A 19612-nucleotide genomic window follows, 5' to 3' on the forward strand; every position below is an offset into this window, starting at 1 on the left:
TATAGATGGTTAGATGTTTTGATAATGCCTTCTTGTGTTTGCCCTAGATTGAATGCAAGTTCACTGTTCTAATCATTGGTGATATTTCGTGCTGCGAAGTATCTTTTTAAAAGGATAATTTATCCATTCATATACATCTGTCCCTTTTTGCATATAAAAATAGTCAGACATGCCCATCTGTTTTAAATTACAATGTATCTACATCTACACTTAAAAGGCCACTGCAATGGGAAGAATTCGGTGATGACCTTCCAGAGTTAGGTTAATGAAATTTTTCAGATGTTCTAGCCGGTGTTTTCCAAACAATGCGAAACTTGCACATAAACATCTCCCCACACAAAACATGCCCACAACAACAGTGCAGCTTGTTCACTGTACATGAATCTGACCTTCAGGAACCATTTTTAGTTCATCAAAATTAGTGATGCTGAGAAATCGGGACATCAGTGCATAATGACTGTGAAATTAGGAATGAGAGCTCGCTATGCAAATGACAGGACAAATCATGTGAAAAAGTCAAGATAAACTGCATATTAAGACATTATGTTACATAAAATTAATACTGCATTTCTCCCTTTTGCTTACTGCTCCCCTGAAAGATTTTTTAATTCTTTTATCTTCTGATCAGCTATTGTCTGCCGGATTTTTTTTTTAAGTGGCACACAGGCAAAGTGCAAAACATGTTATTACCTTTTATTGTAATACATGAGATGACAGGAGATCCTTTTTAACAAAGTATATCCTTTACTGCTTCTAGCTTCTTGCTGTCACATGTTTGATTAGAAACCAAAGAAAAGTAAGATGCTTAAATATTACTGTTAGAAGACATACAGGTTTTGTCTTTTCTTTCATTGTTATTTTTTCCCCTTTCCTTATCTTTTTATTTGGGGGGGGCGATTTTTCATGAAATAGTCTTCTTGTATTACGGGGACTGACAAAATGGTTCTCATGTAGTCTGCAAATTAAACACAAGTGCAGTGATTATTTTGAATAGCTAAATTACATTCTAGAAAGCTTGCAGAATTCATAGCATTGTCATTAGGTATCCGCTTGAATACAATTTGTGTAACCTTGGCCAAGACAGCCTGTCATTTTAATGTCAGTGTTTTATCTGAACAAGACATCATCCTTTCAGATACAGTGTGCAGGTTCCTTGCAAAGATGCCCGTGCAGAAACGTGTTAACAGTTGCAAATATGAAATGCTATCAAGTTCATCACTGTAGCTGTTTGTCACTGAAATGTCATGGAAAGCAGCTTTTAATGGTATCACGCGTAATATGAAAGAATGGAGACATCTGTGTGCTGGGTGAATAAGGAATGGTAAAAGACATCTTAGGAAAGGTCTGCGTTGAAGTTCGCGAGGTGCGTCCAGGGTTCAGTCACCCACAAGACCAAGCATTCATTGATTGTCCTTTAAAGATCACTGTCCACGGAAGAAGTGGATCAGAGTAGCTACTGCGGAGAAGGTACTGGTTCCCATTTGCCTTGTTCCCTAAAACACAACTCGAGTTCGCATTAAACTCCCTAGAGCTAATTGCCACCGAAGAGTCCTGCTTCCTAAGAAATCCAGAGCATTGCTACCTAACTCTGGATAGCATTTGTTAGGTCTTTACTCCTTGTCTGCCTGCAAGACTGGCTGCGCACCTGTCAGTGCTGCGAGGGCTTCTTTTGTTTTTCTTTATTTCACGTAAACTCCGTAAGTGATGAAATAGGATTCGTTGCTGCATCCCCTCTGGATAAGGATGTTGCGCGGGGGCCGTTGGTCAGTTCTCCAAGCAGACTCGCGATGGTCTGCTGCTGACCCCGGAAGACTGAGTGCTGCGTGGGCGCGATTTCCTAGCTTCCTATTTACCCTTCATTAACGTTCTAGGTTCCCGTGTCAGTGGCTATGATGACACCTCAAGTTATCACTCCCCAGCAAATGCAGCAGATCCTCCAGCAACAAGTGCTGAGCCCTCAGCAGCTCCAGGTCCTCCTCCAGCAACAGCAGGCCCTCATGCTCCAACAGGTAACCATCCGTCCTCCTCCTCCCAGGGCCGGCGACTACTCACTGTCCTCCGCACCTGATCCGCTCCTTTGCCCACTGAAGAGAGACAGGGTGGGAGGCTGGGGCAGGACACTCGACAGGCCCCTGAGTATTCGATGTAGTGTGCATCCCAGCAAGGGAGGGATCCTGCCCAAGTGACTGTGGTTTGGGTCTGGGGAGTACCCGATGGACTGAGATTAGGGCTGTAATTGGACTTGGTAGAAATAAGATCTTTTAGGCTTATGTGGCTTTACGCTCTTTTATTTGGTGAGCCCAGAGGCTTCTAAATGGTGTGAATCAAAGCGAAATGGGGAGCGCGTTCGGAGCAGGTTGAAATGTGACAGCTCTTGAAGTCCCCATTTCAACTCAGAGGCTCACAGAATTTTTCTTTTAAACATCAAGAGACATCCCGGAGTTGGTTACTTTTAAGGTGCAGAGTTCACTTTCCTTCTTTCATGTATGCGGATATGCGGAAATGAACTTCTGGCCGCCACGTGCCACAGGGACCTCATGTTCAGACTTCCCGGACCCCTGAACCAAAGAGACACGATTCAGAACTAGAGTGACAGAAGTGGCTGGGGTGAGACGGTGGGGACCGGAGGCAGAGCAATCTCCCCACACTGTCGATGCAGACGCTCACCACCCTACCACCCTGCACTGCCCCACCCTTCAGAAAGCAGGAGCACTTTTCACGATAGAGCATGCCCAAACTCCCTCAGCAAGGGCACTGGATTTTGTTGTCCCATCAAAGGTCATCCCTTCCCTTATTTTAATTAGTTTGTGCAGAAAATGGTATGTTTTTCATCAGTTCATTTTGGAGATTACTTTTCAGACAGTAATGCCAAGAATAGTCAGGGTGTGCTGAAATTTATGGTCGAGTCTCAAACTAAAGGTCAGGCCATTACAGATAAAAGGATGCTATTTTTCAAATCGCAGTTGTGTATGGCACCGAAAAGGGACAGTGGGTTGGCGCTACCCTCTGTTACTTACCGTCCTCTCTTTCCTTTGTAGCAGCAGCTTCAAGAGTTTTATAAAAAACAACAGGAACAGTTGCAGCTTCAACTTTTACAACAACAACATGCTGGAAAACAGCCTAAAGAGGTACCGACAATACATATTTTACTTTCAAACCACAGATCCCAGAGGACTATCTAGTGGCTATTAAACTGTCATTCATCTCTTAAATGATTGCACAACTGAGCTCTGGGTCCGCAGCTCTCAGACCAAGAGCGATGGTCCCGTTTTTCTCTGAGAGTTTGCTGGGTTCTGCTTGGGGGCTGTCCCCCGTTTGATCGTCCCAAGGCAGGGGTACTGTGGTGAGCACTGGGAAGCAGGACAGTGGGCCGGGCCTTCGGGGCTCCGCCCACACGCAGGCCGAACAGCAGGCCGAGATGCACCTGCGTTCAGCACAGGTATCCTCAGACACACGCTTGAGGTTTTCTCCAGTCCAGCCAGCTTGGGTGTGGGGACGGCCCTTCCTTTTGCCAGAATCCTCTCTTGTGAGGCTGGACAAACCAGAAGAGTTCAACCAACAGTAAACGCTATCTCTGTGTTCACCTTTTCTCCCAAGTTAGGCATGTATGCTAATCGCTCAAGGCAGGTGTAAGATGGGACGGCTCTTCTGAGCTTGGATGATTTGGGCGTCCCTGACAAAACCCAGTGTGTGATGATGGCTTCCGTGGGCCGGGCGCTTGGGAAGAGAACACAGTTGTGGCACCAGGCCCCTCCAACCAGTTGGGTGACCACTTCAGCTCCGGAAGCTGTAAGGCCCGCCCAGAGAGGGTATCCATATGTCACGTCTTGTACGGGCCCATGTCGGTCTAGACCAGTCCCCCGGGGGGAGCATCGGTGCGTGTGAGGGCGTGACCATGCCTTCTTTCTCCTGATTTCAGTTACCCGATGTCACTTACCTGCTCCTGTTTTTACCGTGGCCGGGAGCGCTGTCCTTTTGAGTGTTCTCAGAATGCCCCTGTCTGTAGTTTGAGAAACAGCCCCAGCCCCCTTAAACGGCTTCCTCTCCGGCCCCAAGCAGGCATCCGCTCGTCATTCGTTTGGAAGGAGCCTGGCTCAGGACTCTCCAGGGCCCTGCCCCTCCTGCGACCGTGGACAGCGGGCGTCGCTCCTGTTCCCCAGCGGGAAGGGCCCAGACCATCTCCCTGCGCTGGCTCCTCCCTCCGCGTACACTGGGTGCTTAATCCATGCCCCGCCGAGCGTTCTCGCTGGAGTCCCGTGCAGCAGCCTGGATGGCAACCCCCGCAGAGTCGGGCCAGTTTTGGGGTGAAGGGGAGGAGGTGCTTTCAGGAAAATGCTGACACCACCCTTAAGTACAGTGGCGCGCCCCCGAGTGCTGCTGTAATAAAAAAGGGAACAGATTAAAAAGTGTCTAAAATGTAAATCTAAAGGACTAACAGTAATTAAAATGGAAATGGCACAGGGAGGGAAGGCATGTAATTGTGAGATATCACTGTGCAGAAGGCTCTCAGCTTTGTTTTGCTGGCTGTTTTTCTAATTCAGTAGGGCTTACTCATCAGTGGCAGTTCAATGCGCGTTAATGACTCTGGGATTGCAGGCATCACTCTGGACAAAGAAATGATTATTGTGCGGTCAAAAGAAGTTCAAAGACAAGAAGGGAATTTCAGTTTTTTCCTTAGAGATCCACATTCAAGAGCATATAAATTAAGCCAAATGTTAAAAACCACAGTCTGAAAGCTGACTTCAAAGTCACAACTCTCTAATTAATGAACTGCGAGCTTCAGTTTGGACAAGTTGTGGTTTGATGCGCCCATAAATCAACATGACAGGCCTGTTTCACAGTCTCAGACAGTGCTTGTCATTGAGTCACATCAGATGTAAACACAGCAGAAAAAAGAAGGGCTATGAAGGAGGTGCAATTGATCAACAGAATTGGTAAAAACCCACTTTTGAAGCACATTATGCATGATCACAGGAAATGGTTACAGCCTCAAGAGGTTTCCCCTTCTGCTGTTGCTTTTTTGAATCAGATTTCTAACAGCCTTCAAAAGGGAGAATAAGAATTATGGAGTTTCTCCCCTGTGGCTCGCAGGCAATAACCCCCTGTTGTTATTTTGTGCTTCTTTCTTTTCAAAGGCATCAAAATTTAGTTTTTTAAAGATCTTTAACTCTATATTTGAAGACAAACAAAAAAGGGCTGCCACTGTCATTCTTATCAGTTACCAGGGATTGTGTTTTTTCTTTCTGTTGCCACTTCTTATTAACCTCTTATTTGGTCTGTTAGACAGAGTTTGGAAGGCACGTCTGCACGCTGAGAGAACATGAAAGTTCAGACGAGCTCAGAGGGCAGATAAAGAAACGTGAAGGGGAAAGTTACACGGCAGAAGGAAGGATAAAAGTTAACTCTCCCAAATTGCTGCTGTCAGAAAGGGGGCATCTTGGCACACAAAGATGATGGTGGTATCTGAGTTTGGGAAGGGAGTATTTTGTATCCGAACAAGGAGAAGGCGAGACATTAGAGTAGCCTTTTAGCATCTCTAGGACTTGAGGTTTGCTGTGGTCACGTTCTGTCATCCACTTCCAAGGCAAAGGTGACGACCCAAGAGATAGGTTGCCTTCACATCCCGAGGGGTAGGCAGACCAGCGGGCAGGTCCCCTTGGATCCCATTCTCTGTTCCTTGTGCTGGTGGGTTTGGCTGAGAGCTTCTGTAACCGTGATTAAGAGATCCTTATTTTCCCGAGGTAAGGGGGATAGGCTTCTGAAATTATCATGCAGGTGGTGGTCCTTTTGTGCTAGGACGAAATAGAGTCACATGGTAGCAATTTCACGATGTGGACTGGTGGTTCTGATTTTAACAAGGTTTGAACTTGGATGTTGACAGATGGAACAAGTGTATTAATTTACTGAATCCCCAGTCATTAATGGCTCATAATTTTGAATCGTCTGCCCCCCACCCCATTTTTTCATTACCCCTCTGGTAAGACACTTGATCCTCAGCCAGAACAATGTACCTTCACTCAACTTGTTTCTCAAGTTGCCTTGAGATGTTTCCTTGGGAAAGTTAGGCTCCCCGTTGAGCTGGCTCTAAGACCTTCTTAGGGGATAGGTCTTCTGTAGCCCCATCCAGCTATTGAAGTGACTGCTCGTTAATATTTGACAGAACGGGTGTGGAAAATTGAAGGCAGAATTAATTTGCAGTGGAGCTACAAACAAAGATCCCATCCTGTGCGGGTGAGGGAGGCTAAGTTGATTGTTTTAAAAGGGCCGTTTGTCGGGGCAGTTATGACAGTTTATGTTAGGGCAGCCGGGAGGAGCCGAAGAAAGGAAAACAGACCTTTGACTGCGGCTCTAGGGAGGGGATCTGAAATGCAAGGTTTATCAGGGCATTTGAGCATTTTAACACTGACTACTGACCTGTCCAGGGGACTGCACGGAGACCTTTTTTGTATGCATTCAATTGTGAGAAGTAAACAAACGGGCTCGTATCCTGTGTTTGGTAACTGGGTGGGGAGCACAGTTTGGCAACCAGCATTGCTTTTAAATTCTTTCTTTGGACAATGGGCCTTGTATACTTTCATATCCTGGCTTTTCAAACGTGGACAGCTTTCATGAGCTTTTCCTAGGGATGGCCACAGAGACAACAGAAAAGCCATCAGTCATTTTATATAAATACAAAATTTTTAAACATTTCATTTACAGTAAGACAGGAAACACCCTCCCCAAACTCCAGCACCCCCTCTCCATTCTTTTCTACTTCAAGAAGAGCTGGTTCCCCGATCTTTTATTGTACCCATGTTGGTTTTTTTTTTTTTTCTCTTCCTTCCTTCTTCTTCTTCTTCTTCTTTTTAAGTGTCATGAATTAATATTTGTTGAGGAAGTGAAAAAATCACTTTGACATGAATATAACTATCATTGGGTTTTACATTAATGTGATAACATGGGAAGGGGTGAAAACAATTGGATCATTTTATGCATGCTGTTCTTAAAATGAAAACACTGGCTTTTCATTTAAATTTATTTAAATTTTTGTTGTTAGTGGTATAGAATTTGTTTTTTGGAGTGAAACTCAATTAACTTTCTCAGTGGCATGGTAGTAAGTCTGAAATTGGTTGCTAATAGGAGAATGATGGTTTTTACTGTAAAATAAACTGCACGGAGACCGAAAGGAAACCACCATTTTTCTCTTCCTTTGAACTTGGCATCAGAAGGTCTTGATACACGTACCATTTTATGGCTGTATCAGATCAAGGTCATGTGTTAGGTTAAGTGAATGCAGTTGTTTGTAAAGTATAGTTATTAGAAGCTCTGAAAGGCTTGAACAGTCCCTTTTAGTTGCAGAGGTCTTCCTGATGTTTTGAATGATACTCAGAATTAGGAAAACGAATCTTGTGGGTTTTTTTTTAAACGCTTTTTTTTTTTTTTTTTACTTTTTTTGGAGGGTCTACAGTTTGGCAAGGGTTAATTCTCCTTTCATAACTGTTAGCCATAATGTGGCTAAGACCTCCACCTCGATTTGATTCCTAGCAGATTAAGGATATTAGATAATTTCCTTCTATTTATTGTACTACTGCACTGTATTATCTTTCTATCACTCAGATAATTACTGAGGAAATCTACATTAATTTTTTTTGGCTGGAGCGAGGCCTGCTAAACACAGGAATGATGTATTGATGTTTTACACAACAAAAGTTTTCCTCCTGTCATTGTCCAATCAACAAAAAGATATTTATCATACCGTAAAGCCCCTTCTTTTCAAGAACAAAGCGGGTGGGGAAGCAGGACAGGCCAACTGACCTGGGGGTTTCTGAAACTAAAGCCAAGTTAAGGCATCTGAAGCTTAAAGTGTCCTTCACATTAAACACTCACAGTTGAGTACGATGTTGTTTGTTAAATTATGAATGTGTGTAATTAAAATCTAGTGGCTGTTTCTATGAAAGATTTACAATGTTATTTCATCGTTTGTCATGGCTAATTAACAATATTAGATGAAGTTTTTCTTCTTCAAAGGTCTGATTTTTTCTCATTTATTTATGTCAGGAGTGATAAACAGAGTAGTTAAAAGCTCCCAGTGCAGGCAAGAGGAAGGCAGCTAGCTCTTCTGTGTACTCTCCGAGGTTCAGGGTTCAAATCCCTCCAGACTGGAATGGCATCTTCCATTTCTCTGTGGCATGAATCACTAAATGTTTCAAAGTCTGGAAGTTCACATCTCGACTAGAAACGCTCAGGCCTTTCAAACTGTAGGAAAAGCTGACTTGATGGAAGAGTTATTTTTTTGTGCCGCTGGCTGCGGAGGGCAAGTACGTCCAGCCGCCCTCCCCATGCCCCCCCTCCAGCTCTCTTCCGATGTGCTCTGTCTTGTCCCCGTCACACGAGCCCTGACCCGGAGCCCTCCACTAGACCCCCCGGCCACCATTGTTGGTGTTTGACGGTGACGTGTTTTGAAACGGTCCCTCCTCTGAACCTTCCTTGGGAAGCGGCCACATCTCATCGTCTTTCTCCCTGATCTCTTGCAGCAGCAGCAGGTGGCTACCCAGCAGTTGGCTTTTCAGCAGCAGCTCCTCCAGATGCAGCAGCTCCAGCAGCAGCACCTCCTGTCTTTACAGCGCCAAGGCCTCCTTACGATTCAGCCAGGGCAGCCTGCCCTTCCCCTCCAGCCCCTTGCTCAAGGTAAGTGTTCCTGACCTGGCAGGCACCGTTCCGCGGAGATGTCGGGGCCGAGGGGCGGGGGCTGTCCACTGGGATACTCTGGCCCATCAGGAAGCGTGTGGGCCATCCAAAACAAGCATAGACAAACCAGAGAAAAGGCTGGAGGAGGTCCAAGGAGGGACCTTTGTAGAAGCTGAAGGGGTTGCTTGTGGATGCCAGAATGAAGACATGTGAGGTAGGCTGAGGCTGAGCAGTAGCCGAGGAACACCCCCCCCCCCGCCCCGCCCCGCCCCTCCCCCTCACGCTCTCGGAGTAGGAGACAGCAGTGCGACTTGGACTCAAGGACCGTTTCAATCTGATCAAGCACTGCCCGTTTGGAACCACAGATGAATTTTCTTGAAGGCTTTTGTTTAGCCAATGGAAGGTATATTTTTCTATCACTGTAAGTTGTTCTGTTGAAAAGCTTAGTGATGCTTTTGAAATGGCACTTTTTTAGTTCTAGAGATGAATTCAGGTTTATTCTCTATATTGAGAATAATCTCTTTTGTTGGGTTTTCTTTTTCTTTTTTTTTTTTTTTTCATTTCTTGTTTGCATCCATCTGTTGGTTTTTTTTAAGCAAGTTCTACACTCATCAGAGCAGGTAGCATTTCTACCTCCTGCTCTTCAAAAACTAAAGTTCCGTGCAAAGGAACTAGATTTCACAGATTGAAAAGTTTCTCCTGATAAGCCATTGATGCGTGATTACCATGCGTGTTGGACCTCAGAGACAAGTGAGGATTTCTAGCCGTTTTAGGACATCCTCGTGGATTAGGCACGTCTTTGACATGCGTAGTATGTGTGCACACGGACCGCTCGGAAACAGCGCAGAACAGTGTGGAAGGAGAGAAGAAGGTGTCACACTGTGTTCTGAAATACAGTTCCCCCACACTGTTCGTGGTGTGGCACGTTCCAGCCCCCTCCTCGAGAACCCTGGTCTTGGCAGTGGCAGTAGGCTCAGATGTATGTGTGTGAACCATATAGGCTGGTAGCTAATGCCTTCGGTGTCTTGGATTCTGTTGCCTTCTAAAGAGGGTTGAAAATGTGGAACCTTCTTCATGGTGATTAAGACACTCTCATTTGTTCAGTAACTTTTGGCGTCACGTGGAACCAGGGAGGCACGTCTTCATCCGAGTCTTCTCTCTGGAGTCAACCACACCCAACTTACATCTCTTCCAGGGTGTTCTGATTTTTGTTTATGTTTTCAGAGTTGAAACTGGGGCTTTCTCCCTTCATGTGCCTCCTGGCCCTCCTCCCCTTTTGGCCACTACATCTCAACTACCGGATACATGGTCAGCATCCCAATGGCTGTCCAAAGAGAAGGTTTGGTAACAGAGCAGTACGAGGGGAGAAGAAAGGACACAATGGCGAATGCATTTTTGTGCTTACACAGTGTTATAACGTGCATTAATTACACCTTCAGGTTTATTGTTGGAAACCTTGCAGGCTGTTCTGACACACCCACTGGACTCGGGCTTCAACCTCTCATCTTTTCCCACTGCTCCTGTACTATTAAGTTTGCTCACTAAGGTTCATTGTTATAGTACATCAGTTAAGCTGTCCAAAAGAAGGCAATTGGGCAGTGACAAGACAGGCTCATGTGTGATGTGAAAGAAACGAATGTGGTGATGCATGAAGTGTAATCTCTGCAGTAACATATCAGAGACACCAGTAGGTAATTCACTAGTCATGGCATTGATTGATATGCTTTGCAACTCGCTATAACTATTAGCCCCTGTAACATTAGGAAGGAGCATATTTAATATCTGAGGGGTGCCCCTATGTGTGTCCAAGATACCTAAATGTAAATACGCTATTTCAGGAGTCAGGTTGTGGCAGCAAAGCGAGCTCCCCGTGCCGTTGCCAGCTTCTGTAGGCTCCAAAGGTGTGTTCTGTGTCTCCTCTCCCCTTGCCCAAAGTGGCTGGAGAATTCAGTCGTGTTGGACTACAGCCCAATTTTTTTTTATCAGAGACATGATGGCTTAAAACTGATGTCATTATGAGGTTTAAATCAACTTTCTGCTTGCTTGAACATGGTCACCTGGGTATGGATGTACAAGGACAAAAAAAGGTTGATCAACTCTGTTTGTCTTTGAGCCAGGGATACCTGGGGTTGTAAAATTGAGTTCCATGAGCAGTAATCTGTCAACTGTCCCCACAACATACATTTTTTAAGCCGGTGTCTGCATTTTCTTTTATAATGAAGGGGTTGGTTGTCCTGGAAAAAGAAATGTAGCAAGGCACAGGGGTTAGGTGTTAACAAATGCCAGTGATGGCCACTTGGTGATACAGTCGTTGTGTGATTCTTTTACATACCTGCTCGTGGCCTTGGCTAAGTCACCTTAAATGTGCAGAAATGTGAAAGTGTGAACAGATAGAAAGTAATATTTTAGAGGCCTTTTTTTTTTTTTTCCTGAAGGTTTTATGGTATAAAACAGAGGGACATTTTTGTTGTATAAGAGCATTGCAGGATCTTCTCTGTTTTACGTAATGAGCGCATACGCTTTTCTCCCTGGTCTGTTGAAGCAGCTGACCCCCTGACTTCATGCTCATTCTGACCTCTTAATTTTGAAATAGTGAACTAGAGATTAGGTTAGGTGTTCAACAGACGCGTGCATGCGCGCGCGCGCACAAACACACACACACCTGTTAATGAATTTGCTTAACCCGGTACTTTAATTCCTGTCTACCATATTGGAGGAAATATGTGCTGCATTTTGGAAATTTGATATCCGTTTAGTCTGATGAGTGACTAGCCTGACTTTTATCTGTCTTAATTCTGTCACGAGATCGTGACTGTCAAATAACAGCACCCTCCTGTAGATGGTATGCATTGGAGTAATAGTTTAACATCACTAACAAGGTGTAGTAGCATTGATGGAGAAGAATGATTTGACTGCTCTCTGTAAGTCTGATGAGAATGTTCTCAAACGTAATTATCACAGTGAGATTTGACCCACAAGCATGCCTGTTGTCAGCGAGTTACTTAGCTCCCCTTGTGAGGGGTGAAACTGACTGGCCAGCCCCCTGGAGGAGGAGGAGAGCTGAGTAATATCAGTATACTCTGGAGGTGTAACAAGTGTAACCAGACATTCGCCTTTGTCTTTATGTGCTGGATGAACAGCTCACTCCCAAAACAGCTCCAAAGTTCCCGCTTTCCTTGGAGGGAAAGTTGTTAGAAGCCGTTTTTTCCTTCCATTTTTTCACTTCCCGTGCAGCTGACCCAGTTGAAAAATGGGCGGCTCGTTCTTTTCATGTGTATTTACTCCCTGGAAAATAAAAATAGGTGTTGACTTGCGTGGCTTTCTATCAATACGCTATCATCAACAGACAAGCCTATTCACTATTGTTTCAACTGAGTAAACAGTGGTCGGAGGGTCAGCCATCTTCCCAGGTAATTGTTGGTGTGTGGACATCGGTAGCAGGCCTGTTAGCTACAAACACATCCCACATGTCACTTCGGAAGGTGTTTGAAAATAATAGCCCAGATGCAGCAGAACCGGACACGGGATTGTGGAGTGACCTTTCCCTTTGTTTAATTTGCCTCTGAGGCTTAATTTCAGGGGACAAGTAATAATTGAATATGCCTAATAACTAAATGCTCATTTGGGACAAAATCCATCAAAATATAATTGGCATTTGATTTTTATGAAGGGAGAAGAAAACCGACTTGGCTGTTGAGGATGCGTTCTAAGAATATCTGACCACTTAATGTATCATTTGAAGCCTCCTTTTATAATATATATTAATTGCAAATACTTGAGCATTTGAACATTTTCGTGGAGAACCCGTGAGGAGAGACCAACTGTTTTTGTTAACGCTCCTCTCAGAAAGGCGGGGAAGGTTATTGGTCTGCTGTGCAATAATTTACTCCTCTTTGATATGCAAACGATCCACGGTGAATATAAAAAAATCCTATCAGACTCATTTCACAGTTCTTAACCACTCGGATTCTCTGGAGTCCATCGCCTCATTAGACCAGTGCTCTCCAATGCTAGCATAATTAAAATCTTTAACAGTTTAGCAAAGTAAAGATGTTTGGCTGATCACGTTGAGATGATTATCTATCCATTGTATTCTAAATGACAAAAATAAATTAAATTTAGACCTTGGCATTTTTTATTATGTGTTTCAAATGAATATAATGCACACAGCCTTCTTTTTTAATTCAATAGCTTAGGTTTGGTAAGAAACACGCCTGTTTCGGGTGCTGCTATATAGTCAGAAAATGGCAGGCTTTCTAGGATAGCTGTGTTACAGTTGATTGAAACAATGAGCTGCAGTCCAGACATCCAGTTCTAATGTGGAATTGCCGTGTGCTGCACAGGGCTGACGATTTCTTGTAGCTGTCCTTTTGAAGGACTGGCTGTGGTGGTTTGCTGTTGTCCGCACCAGCAGGTGCGTGGAGGTGGGTTCTAGAAAGCCTGGGCTGGAGAGGCATGCCTCCACAACACCAGTGGTGAGGCCGTAATAGTGAGATTGACATACTGATGGTTTCTTCCCTTGGGCAAAGTACAGGTTTGACCCTTCCTGCTTAAGACCCATGCCCATGCTGACCCCCTTAAGAAACAAGAGAACTTTATTACTCCAAGTTTCTTTTACATTTGCATTTTATTCTGCAATGGTTCATTAGCATTGATCTAAGAAATGACAGTAATAATAGTGTTACTTGTTAAAAAAAAAAAGTTACACAGTTTTTCGGTAGACACATCCATCAATTAAGCATGTGGTACTAGAAACCAAAATTAATGAGGAAGATAGGTGTGTTAATGAAATAATCATAGTATAATCAATTTGAATGTTAAAAGTTGAAAAGCATTTCAGGAAGACGATATGAATTCATAATTTATGTCTAAAAGTGATTAATAAAAACTATATTTAATAACAAAGCTATTTGTCATCATTTAAGACTTAAGCACAAAAATTATTCATTTTGTGGTTCATGTTGTCATAATAGTAGAGTTGAACAAATTTACTTCAAGCCCTTCTTTGTGGCTGAAAATACAATAACATCTACCTACTCCTTTTCAAAAATCTGGAAACAACAGTTTGGATGGAGACCTACTGTCTTTGCAGAGTAGCTGTGTTTTGAATCCTTTTCACGGAGGTCTTTTCTGTGTGATGAGGGCACTTCAACTCGGCTTTTCAGTGGGAGGACACGGTTGTTACTACCGTATTTGCCTTAGTTGGGAGGGGGAAAAAAACGCACACACCAAAAAAAAAAAAAAAAAAAAAACCTAACACTAGGCTTTGTTTACTGACTCTTTGATTTAATTACTGTTTGAAGAGGACGGAATTAGCTGTTAATTGATTTAATTATCCAATTTGTTTGTTTCAGGCATGATTCCAACAGAACTGCAGCAGCTCTGGAAAGAAGTGACAAGTGCTCATTCTGCAGAAGAAACCACAGGCAGCAATCACAGCAGTTTGGATCTGACCACGACATGTGTCTCGTCCTCTGCACCTTCCAAGACCTCCTTAATAATGAACCCACATGCCTCTACCAATGGACAGCTCTCAGTCCACACTCCCAAAAGGGAAAGGTAGGAATGAGCCGCCGAGATGTGTCCGGAGCAGTTCTCAACGAGGGAGGGTGGGTGGCCTTGCTCTGCCATATCTCAGCGATCCCTAATTGGATCCATGTGACTTGAATGTGCATATAATTACTTAAGAATGTGTTCAATATGGTTTGGGTGTGAAGCATCTAATTATTTTCACCTTTTCAACATGGAATTAGCACTTATGCAGATCTAACCTAAGCTTACGAACCCAGGCTGAGATAGTTTCTCACCGGATGGGCTAGATTTCAAGGGTTCCAGTCTTCCTCTTCGTGCCCAGTGCTCAGTCGATACATGCTGGTCGTCTGGGCTCTGAGCACCTTCCAAGGGAGTAGTAGAGTCTGGTATTGGCGACTTTGAATCATAGGTCAAGAAAAGGCAGAGAACTTAGCCACTATGTACTGCCCTCCTTGAAGGCAGGGAGCCTGTCTTTTGCACTGTTGTGCCTCCAGAGAACATGGCCTTTTTCCTGGTCAGTGCTCAGTGAAGGTTGGAAAGATGGGGAGATGGGAGGGGTCTGTGTATGTGCGCACATGATCCATGTCTATATGCACAGGTTTAAAAAGTAAAAGTCTTAACTCCTGGGGAGGAATGCAGTGCTGTCTCGGTCGCTTGATTCCTCTCTGGAAGTTAAGACTTTATCATTATAGTTGCCCTCAGCTCTGCTTGAATGTTAGCTGAAGCGGAGTCTGTCTGAGATATCCAGAAAACATCATGTTAGCAGATAGTTCTAAGAAAATGAAGCTGTTAATTCATGTTATTGGATCCTCACACCCCAGAAGCATTAATACTACTGTTGAATGCTTTTCAGAAATGGAGTGTATATATATATAATGCTCCTAAAATTAAAAACTTTTATTTTCAATGTACTATTTTTAAATGGTTTCCCATCTATTTCATATGCACAGTTTCCCCACACAGAAGAAAAGAAACTTTCAAAGTAATGTGTGATAGTAAATGTCACTTCCAGCAGGAAAAACAAATTCTATATTTTGTTTTTTAATAAAAATGACTCAGTGAAGCTTTTTTTTTTAATGTTACTCTTCACTTGGGCAATTACAAATATAATTTCATATATTTCTTGAACTATTGTGCATTAAGAAGCCCACGGGTTTAATTAGATGTGTATCTTTCTACCAGCAACATTTTAGCTATTCCGAGACCTGTAATCACAGAAAATGCTCTCTGAATATTTGTGCGTGTGTGGGCGTGTGTCCCGGTCAAGCATAAGAACGTGAGACATTCTGAGAGATGGGAATAATAGATATTTAAACCAAAACTTGCAGTCATCCTTTTAAGAGCATTTTGGACCTTCTCTGGCAGACATTGGCAAAGTAAAAGATGTTTTCAATTTCCTGTTCAGAAGAATTCGAAGGATGGAATGGTGGACAGTAAGACTGTGTGGAGGCATTGGGCCAAATGTGGCTTCTGTTGTTTCCAGTGAGGTTAGGTTTGTATGTCTGGAAGCCAGTCTTTTCTCTTGCTTTCTCACCTCTTACAGTGTCTTTGTAATTAAAAATAACACTGAACCTTAGAGGGCTTTCAAGAAGATTCTAGGTCGCTGTCCTTTGCTCTACTTGCTTTTGGTATCTAAGGTTGATGCCATCCATTTACTGTGGAGCGATCGAATCACATCTTGATCTACAGGCAGAACAGGCCATCCACTGGGAATTGCTGACCGAAGCACTTCAGGTATTTGTGGCAATCTTTTCGGCCGTTGGAGCCTGCAAACATTTCCCGTGACATGGAAAACTCTTCTTGTTTAGATGCTCTGTGCTCGGTCCCATTCTACAAGGTTCTGTATCTGTAGTCAGGTGACAGATTAGGGGTGAGTCGGGTAGGAGAAGAATAGCCCTCTCAGGTCTGAAGGTGTGTTGGAAAGTAAATGGATCATTCCAGAAGAATAAGTTGGTTTGGATTGTTTTTACGATCTGCACATGAGTGAGGCTTAATCTTCATTATACTACATGCCAAAATTAGAATACAGATCAAAAAAGAATCTGGGTTCTACTGAGCTGTCATCTGGCTGTAAAAACAGGCTGAATTTTCCAGTTACATATGTAAAGAAGAAGCGACTATGAAATTATCTGCTACTCCTTAATATCTTGGCTCTCTCCATTAGCATGACTGGGTGGGTTCCTAGTTGTGGCTGAATGAGAAAGAAAATGCTGGTTAGCCTGTTTTAGCTGAAGCTGGTGAACAAGACAGACGAGCACCTTAGGTGAAAGATAGTTCGAAAGTTCCTAACTTACAGAATTGATCATGAAAAATTCAATCATTAGTTAGCCAGCTTTGTGTATGTACAGGTACTTACATAATGAGGTTTTAGCTGGTTTTATCTCCGGGTTTATTTTGAAAATGTCAGTGTGATATCCTGTTTATGTAGTGAAAATGGTAAAAAGCGATCCCTCTAAAAATGTTCTCACTGCCTCGACGTTTGTCACAGCGGTCCCTGGGAGAAGTTTCATCCCTTACTCACAAGTGCATTCGTGAAATCCATAACTTGGCCGGCTGTCCGCTGATTTCGGTGTGCTGTTCGTTCCCGTTCTGTTCTCCCAGCGCAGTCTCTGAACAAGCCAGAGCCTCGGCCGCTGGGGATGGTACCCTAGCCCTTCAGACTCAGCCTCAGATGAACAGCTTAAGAATCCTCCCCAAAAGGTTCAGGAAGGCTCCATGCAAAACGACATTGGAAAAAGGCAGTGGTATCCTGAGGGGCTTTGTTGGTGAGAGTAGTGAGAGGTCTCCTAGCCGTACCTAGGCTTGCACACTTCTGGGTCGCATGGAAACCTTCCCCTCCCCCACTCTTGCCCCCGTGCGTGTTGCGGGCTCCCGTGAGCAGCCGCTGTGGCAGCAGCTCTGGGGTTTGGTGAGCTGCAATCTGTTAAGGAGATAAATAATGTGCTTGGCACGACACTCCTACTCTCCTCTTTAATTTGTCTTACACAAGGAAAATTATAATTAAATCATTCAGGGTAAACCCTCGAGTGTAGAGAAGGGAAAAAACACACTTTGGTAAAGATTGCCAATAGAAACCCACTTCCCCGTTGCGCAGTGTGGAGACATTTATCAGTATTCAGCACTATTACGAGAGGAGCGGCCCATGTGATTTGTGAGGCGGATGCCAGCGCTCAAATCAAGGCTTGTTAAGATCCTGTCCCTGTGCAATCACGGCCATTCAGCATCATTAGAATTCAGCACTGGCGCCGCGCTTCGTGCTTTGATTTTCTTCCGGCAATTTAATAATGTTTATTGTGCTGATTATATATAAATTCATTGGTGCAATAAACATACCTCGGTTGCCAGCGCCGGAGAGAAGTGTGGCGAAGGTGAAGTTCGGCAGGCAGGAGCTAAAGGGAGCTGAACGGAAGCAGGCGTGTTCCCGTCTCCCACTGCCATTTTATTCCCCAGGACCCAGGGAGCCGTGACATCGTAGACAAACAGTTAAAACTCAGACCTGGGATACCTCTGAACACGAAGCTATCCTCTTGTTCCCTTTCACTTGTCTGACTGTCTTGCTTTAGGAAATTCCAAGTTTTGGTGTGGGTAAACAAAATCAACGGAATGCAAATGAAACATTTATTAAAATGCTAAATTTAGTAAAGCCCTTTGAGCTTCCTGGATCAAAGCAGCTATGTAAATACAAATAGCAATTACTACTTAAGTAATTGCCTGAATTAAAATTCTAAATATCACATTCTATTATGGTGCACTAGGGAAAGGGAAGGGAGCTCAGGCGTCCTCAGTTCTTCCTCTCTGCCGAGCACTGGCTGCACTCTTGTTTTTGGAGTGATGTCTCACTTTATCCTCATGACTGCTGGCAAGCAGTAGGGGTTATTATACCCATTTTACAGACAAGGAAATTGAGTCATAGAGACTAAAGAACTGACCTCAGGTCACAGAACTGATTACTAGATCTGAATGCAAGCCTGTCCCCTTAACTTTGTAATACAGCACTTAGAGTTCTCATTCAGCCTAGAAGTGACTATTGAATTATGATAAGTTGAAATCAGTGTTCCTAAAATAAAGTTTAATTAAAATCCAACAAAACGTGCATTGACTTCACCTACTGCGTGCACATCAGCACGTTTTAAAGGAAAACAGCAGACGTTGCTCTTTTAGGGTGGATACTGGTCTTTACTGGGCCTTCCGTGAAGGAAGAGGGCAGGTAGGATTTGTAAAATAGACATCACTTACAGTCTGAAACCGCACGTAAAGAACAAACATGAAGCCCATGCCGGCTTTGCACCCAGGCAGATGCCAGACAAGCCTCCCTCTCTCCCTTCTAGCCTCATAGATAGGTCCTGTGCATCCTCACGGAACACCTCCCCGGGCCTTTATCCTATTTACCTGACCTTTGGAGTTCATATGAGAGAGACTCTGCTGCTCTGATCCTTCCTGGCTTTTTGCTTTGGGTTCAGCCACCACCAGTAGACGTTTGCTAATGCGAGCAGGTCTCAGAAGCAAAGCTCTTCCAAGTGTGCGATTCAGGACTTCCTTGAAGCCGCTGATGGAAGAGGTTCCTTTGAACCCTGAAAGCATCACGGCGGTCTGTTGGCTGGTGTCTGTTGGCCGGTGTTCGTTTCACAGCCTCTTCTTCCCTAGAGGCTGCCCTCTAGTTCCGAGAATCCGCTGGCCTGCGTCGGGCCCCTGCCCTGCGAGGTCTGACCTGCCCTCTGTCCACTCCCAGTGCTTCTTCCTGCTTTCTGTTCTGCTCACGCAGCCCCAGGTATTTTCACTGCTTGCCTTTGCCTCCATTGCACAGTGGGCAGCTGCCCGCAAGTGAGCCCAAAGGTCTTAGCTTGGCTAGTGTGCTTGCAGACTTTTTCGCTTGATACACAGCCTCTGTTTTTGATTTGTGGCCTCTTGACGTATTGCCATGTATTTGACTACATAACAATAACATTTGTGTTTCCCGCCCCACTATTTTCAGAAGGCAGGGAATTCTGAAACGTGGACATGCCTGGCGTTCCCCCCCCCCTTATTTTTTTTAACTTAATTCTTTGTTGATGAGTAAATATTGGTGCTGTTGGTTGACTTGCTAGAATTCTAGAAGCTTGATTTCAGAGCTCTTCCAGCGGTACATGTCTTTAACTGTTGTGTGTTTTCGTATCAGGCCTGTTGAGCCAGAAATGTACGCAGTAAGCTAGAGGTCATGTTACTCTGAACAGCTCTTCCTCATTTCAACTGTTTTTGTTTTGTTTTTGAAAATCAGCTGCTTTCTTCTGTATCTGTTTATTTGAAGCACTTGAGCAAAATGAGCCACCCCGAATCTTTATCACCCATTAGAGCGTTTTGGAGAACCTGCAGCCAAATTGTCCCAAATTGTCTTCAGAATTGTTACTGCTGCTTCCGCCAATATGTGCTAAGGCAA

The 19612-nt window shown here is 44.1% G+C and overlaps 1 protein-coding gene across 17 annotated transcripts in view; it reads left to right on the top strand.

The window, feature by feature from the left end:
• FOXP1 (forkhead box P1) overlaps positions 1-19612 on the top strand; it is a 528267-nt gene that overhangs the window by 431846 nt on the left and 76809 nt on the right. For 15 of the 17 annotated variants that reach the window (XM_013052518.2, XM_013052512.2, XM_013052546.2 and 12 more), the window contains 4 exons: positions 1872-2009; positions 3039-3128; positions 8514-8667; positions 14022-14226. In XM_013052518.2, the coding sequence (XP_012907972.1) occupies positions 1872-2009; positions 3039-3128; positions 8514-8667; positions 14022-14226 (587 nt within the window). The remainder of the gene's footprint in view (positions 1-1871; positions 2010-3038; positions 3129-8513; positions 8668-14021; positions 14227-19612) is intronic. The other 2 variants (XM_013052503.2, XM_004738354.3) reach the window with 1 other exon arrangement.

This window comes from Mustela putorius, unplaced genomic scaffold (genome assembly GCF_011764305.1).
Source record: "Mustela putorius furo isolate JIRA1106 unplaced genomic scaffold, ASM1176430v1.1 tig00000095_pilon_pilon_pilon, whole genome shotgun sequence".
NCBI lineage: Eukaryota > Metazoa > Chordata > Mammalia > Carnivora > Mustelidae > Mustela > Mustela putorius.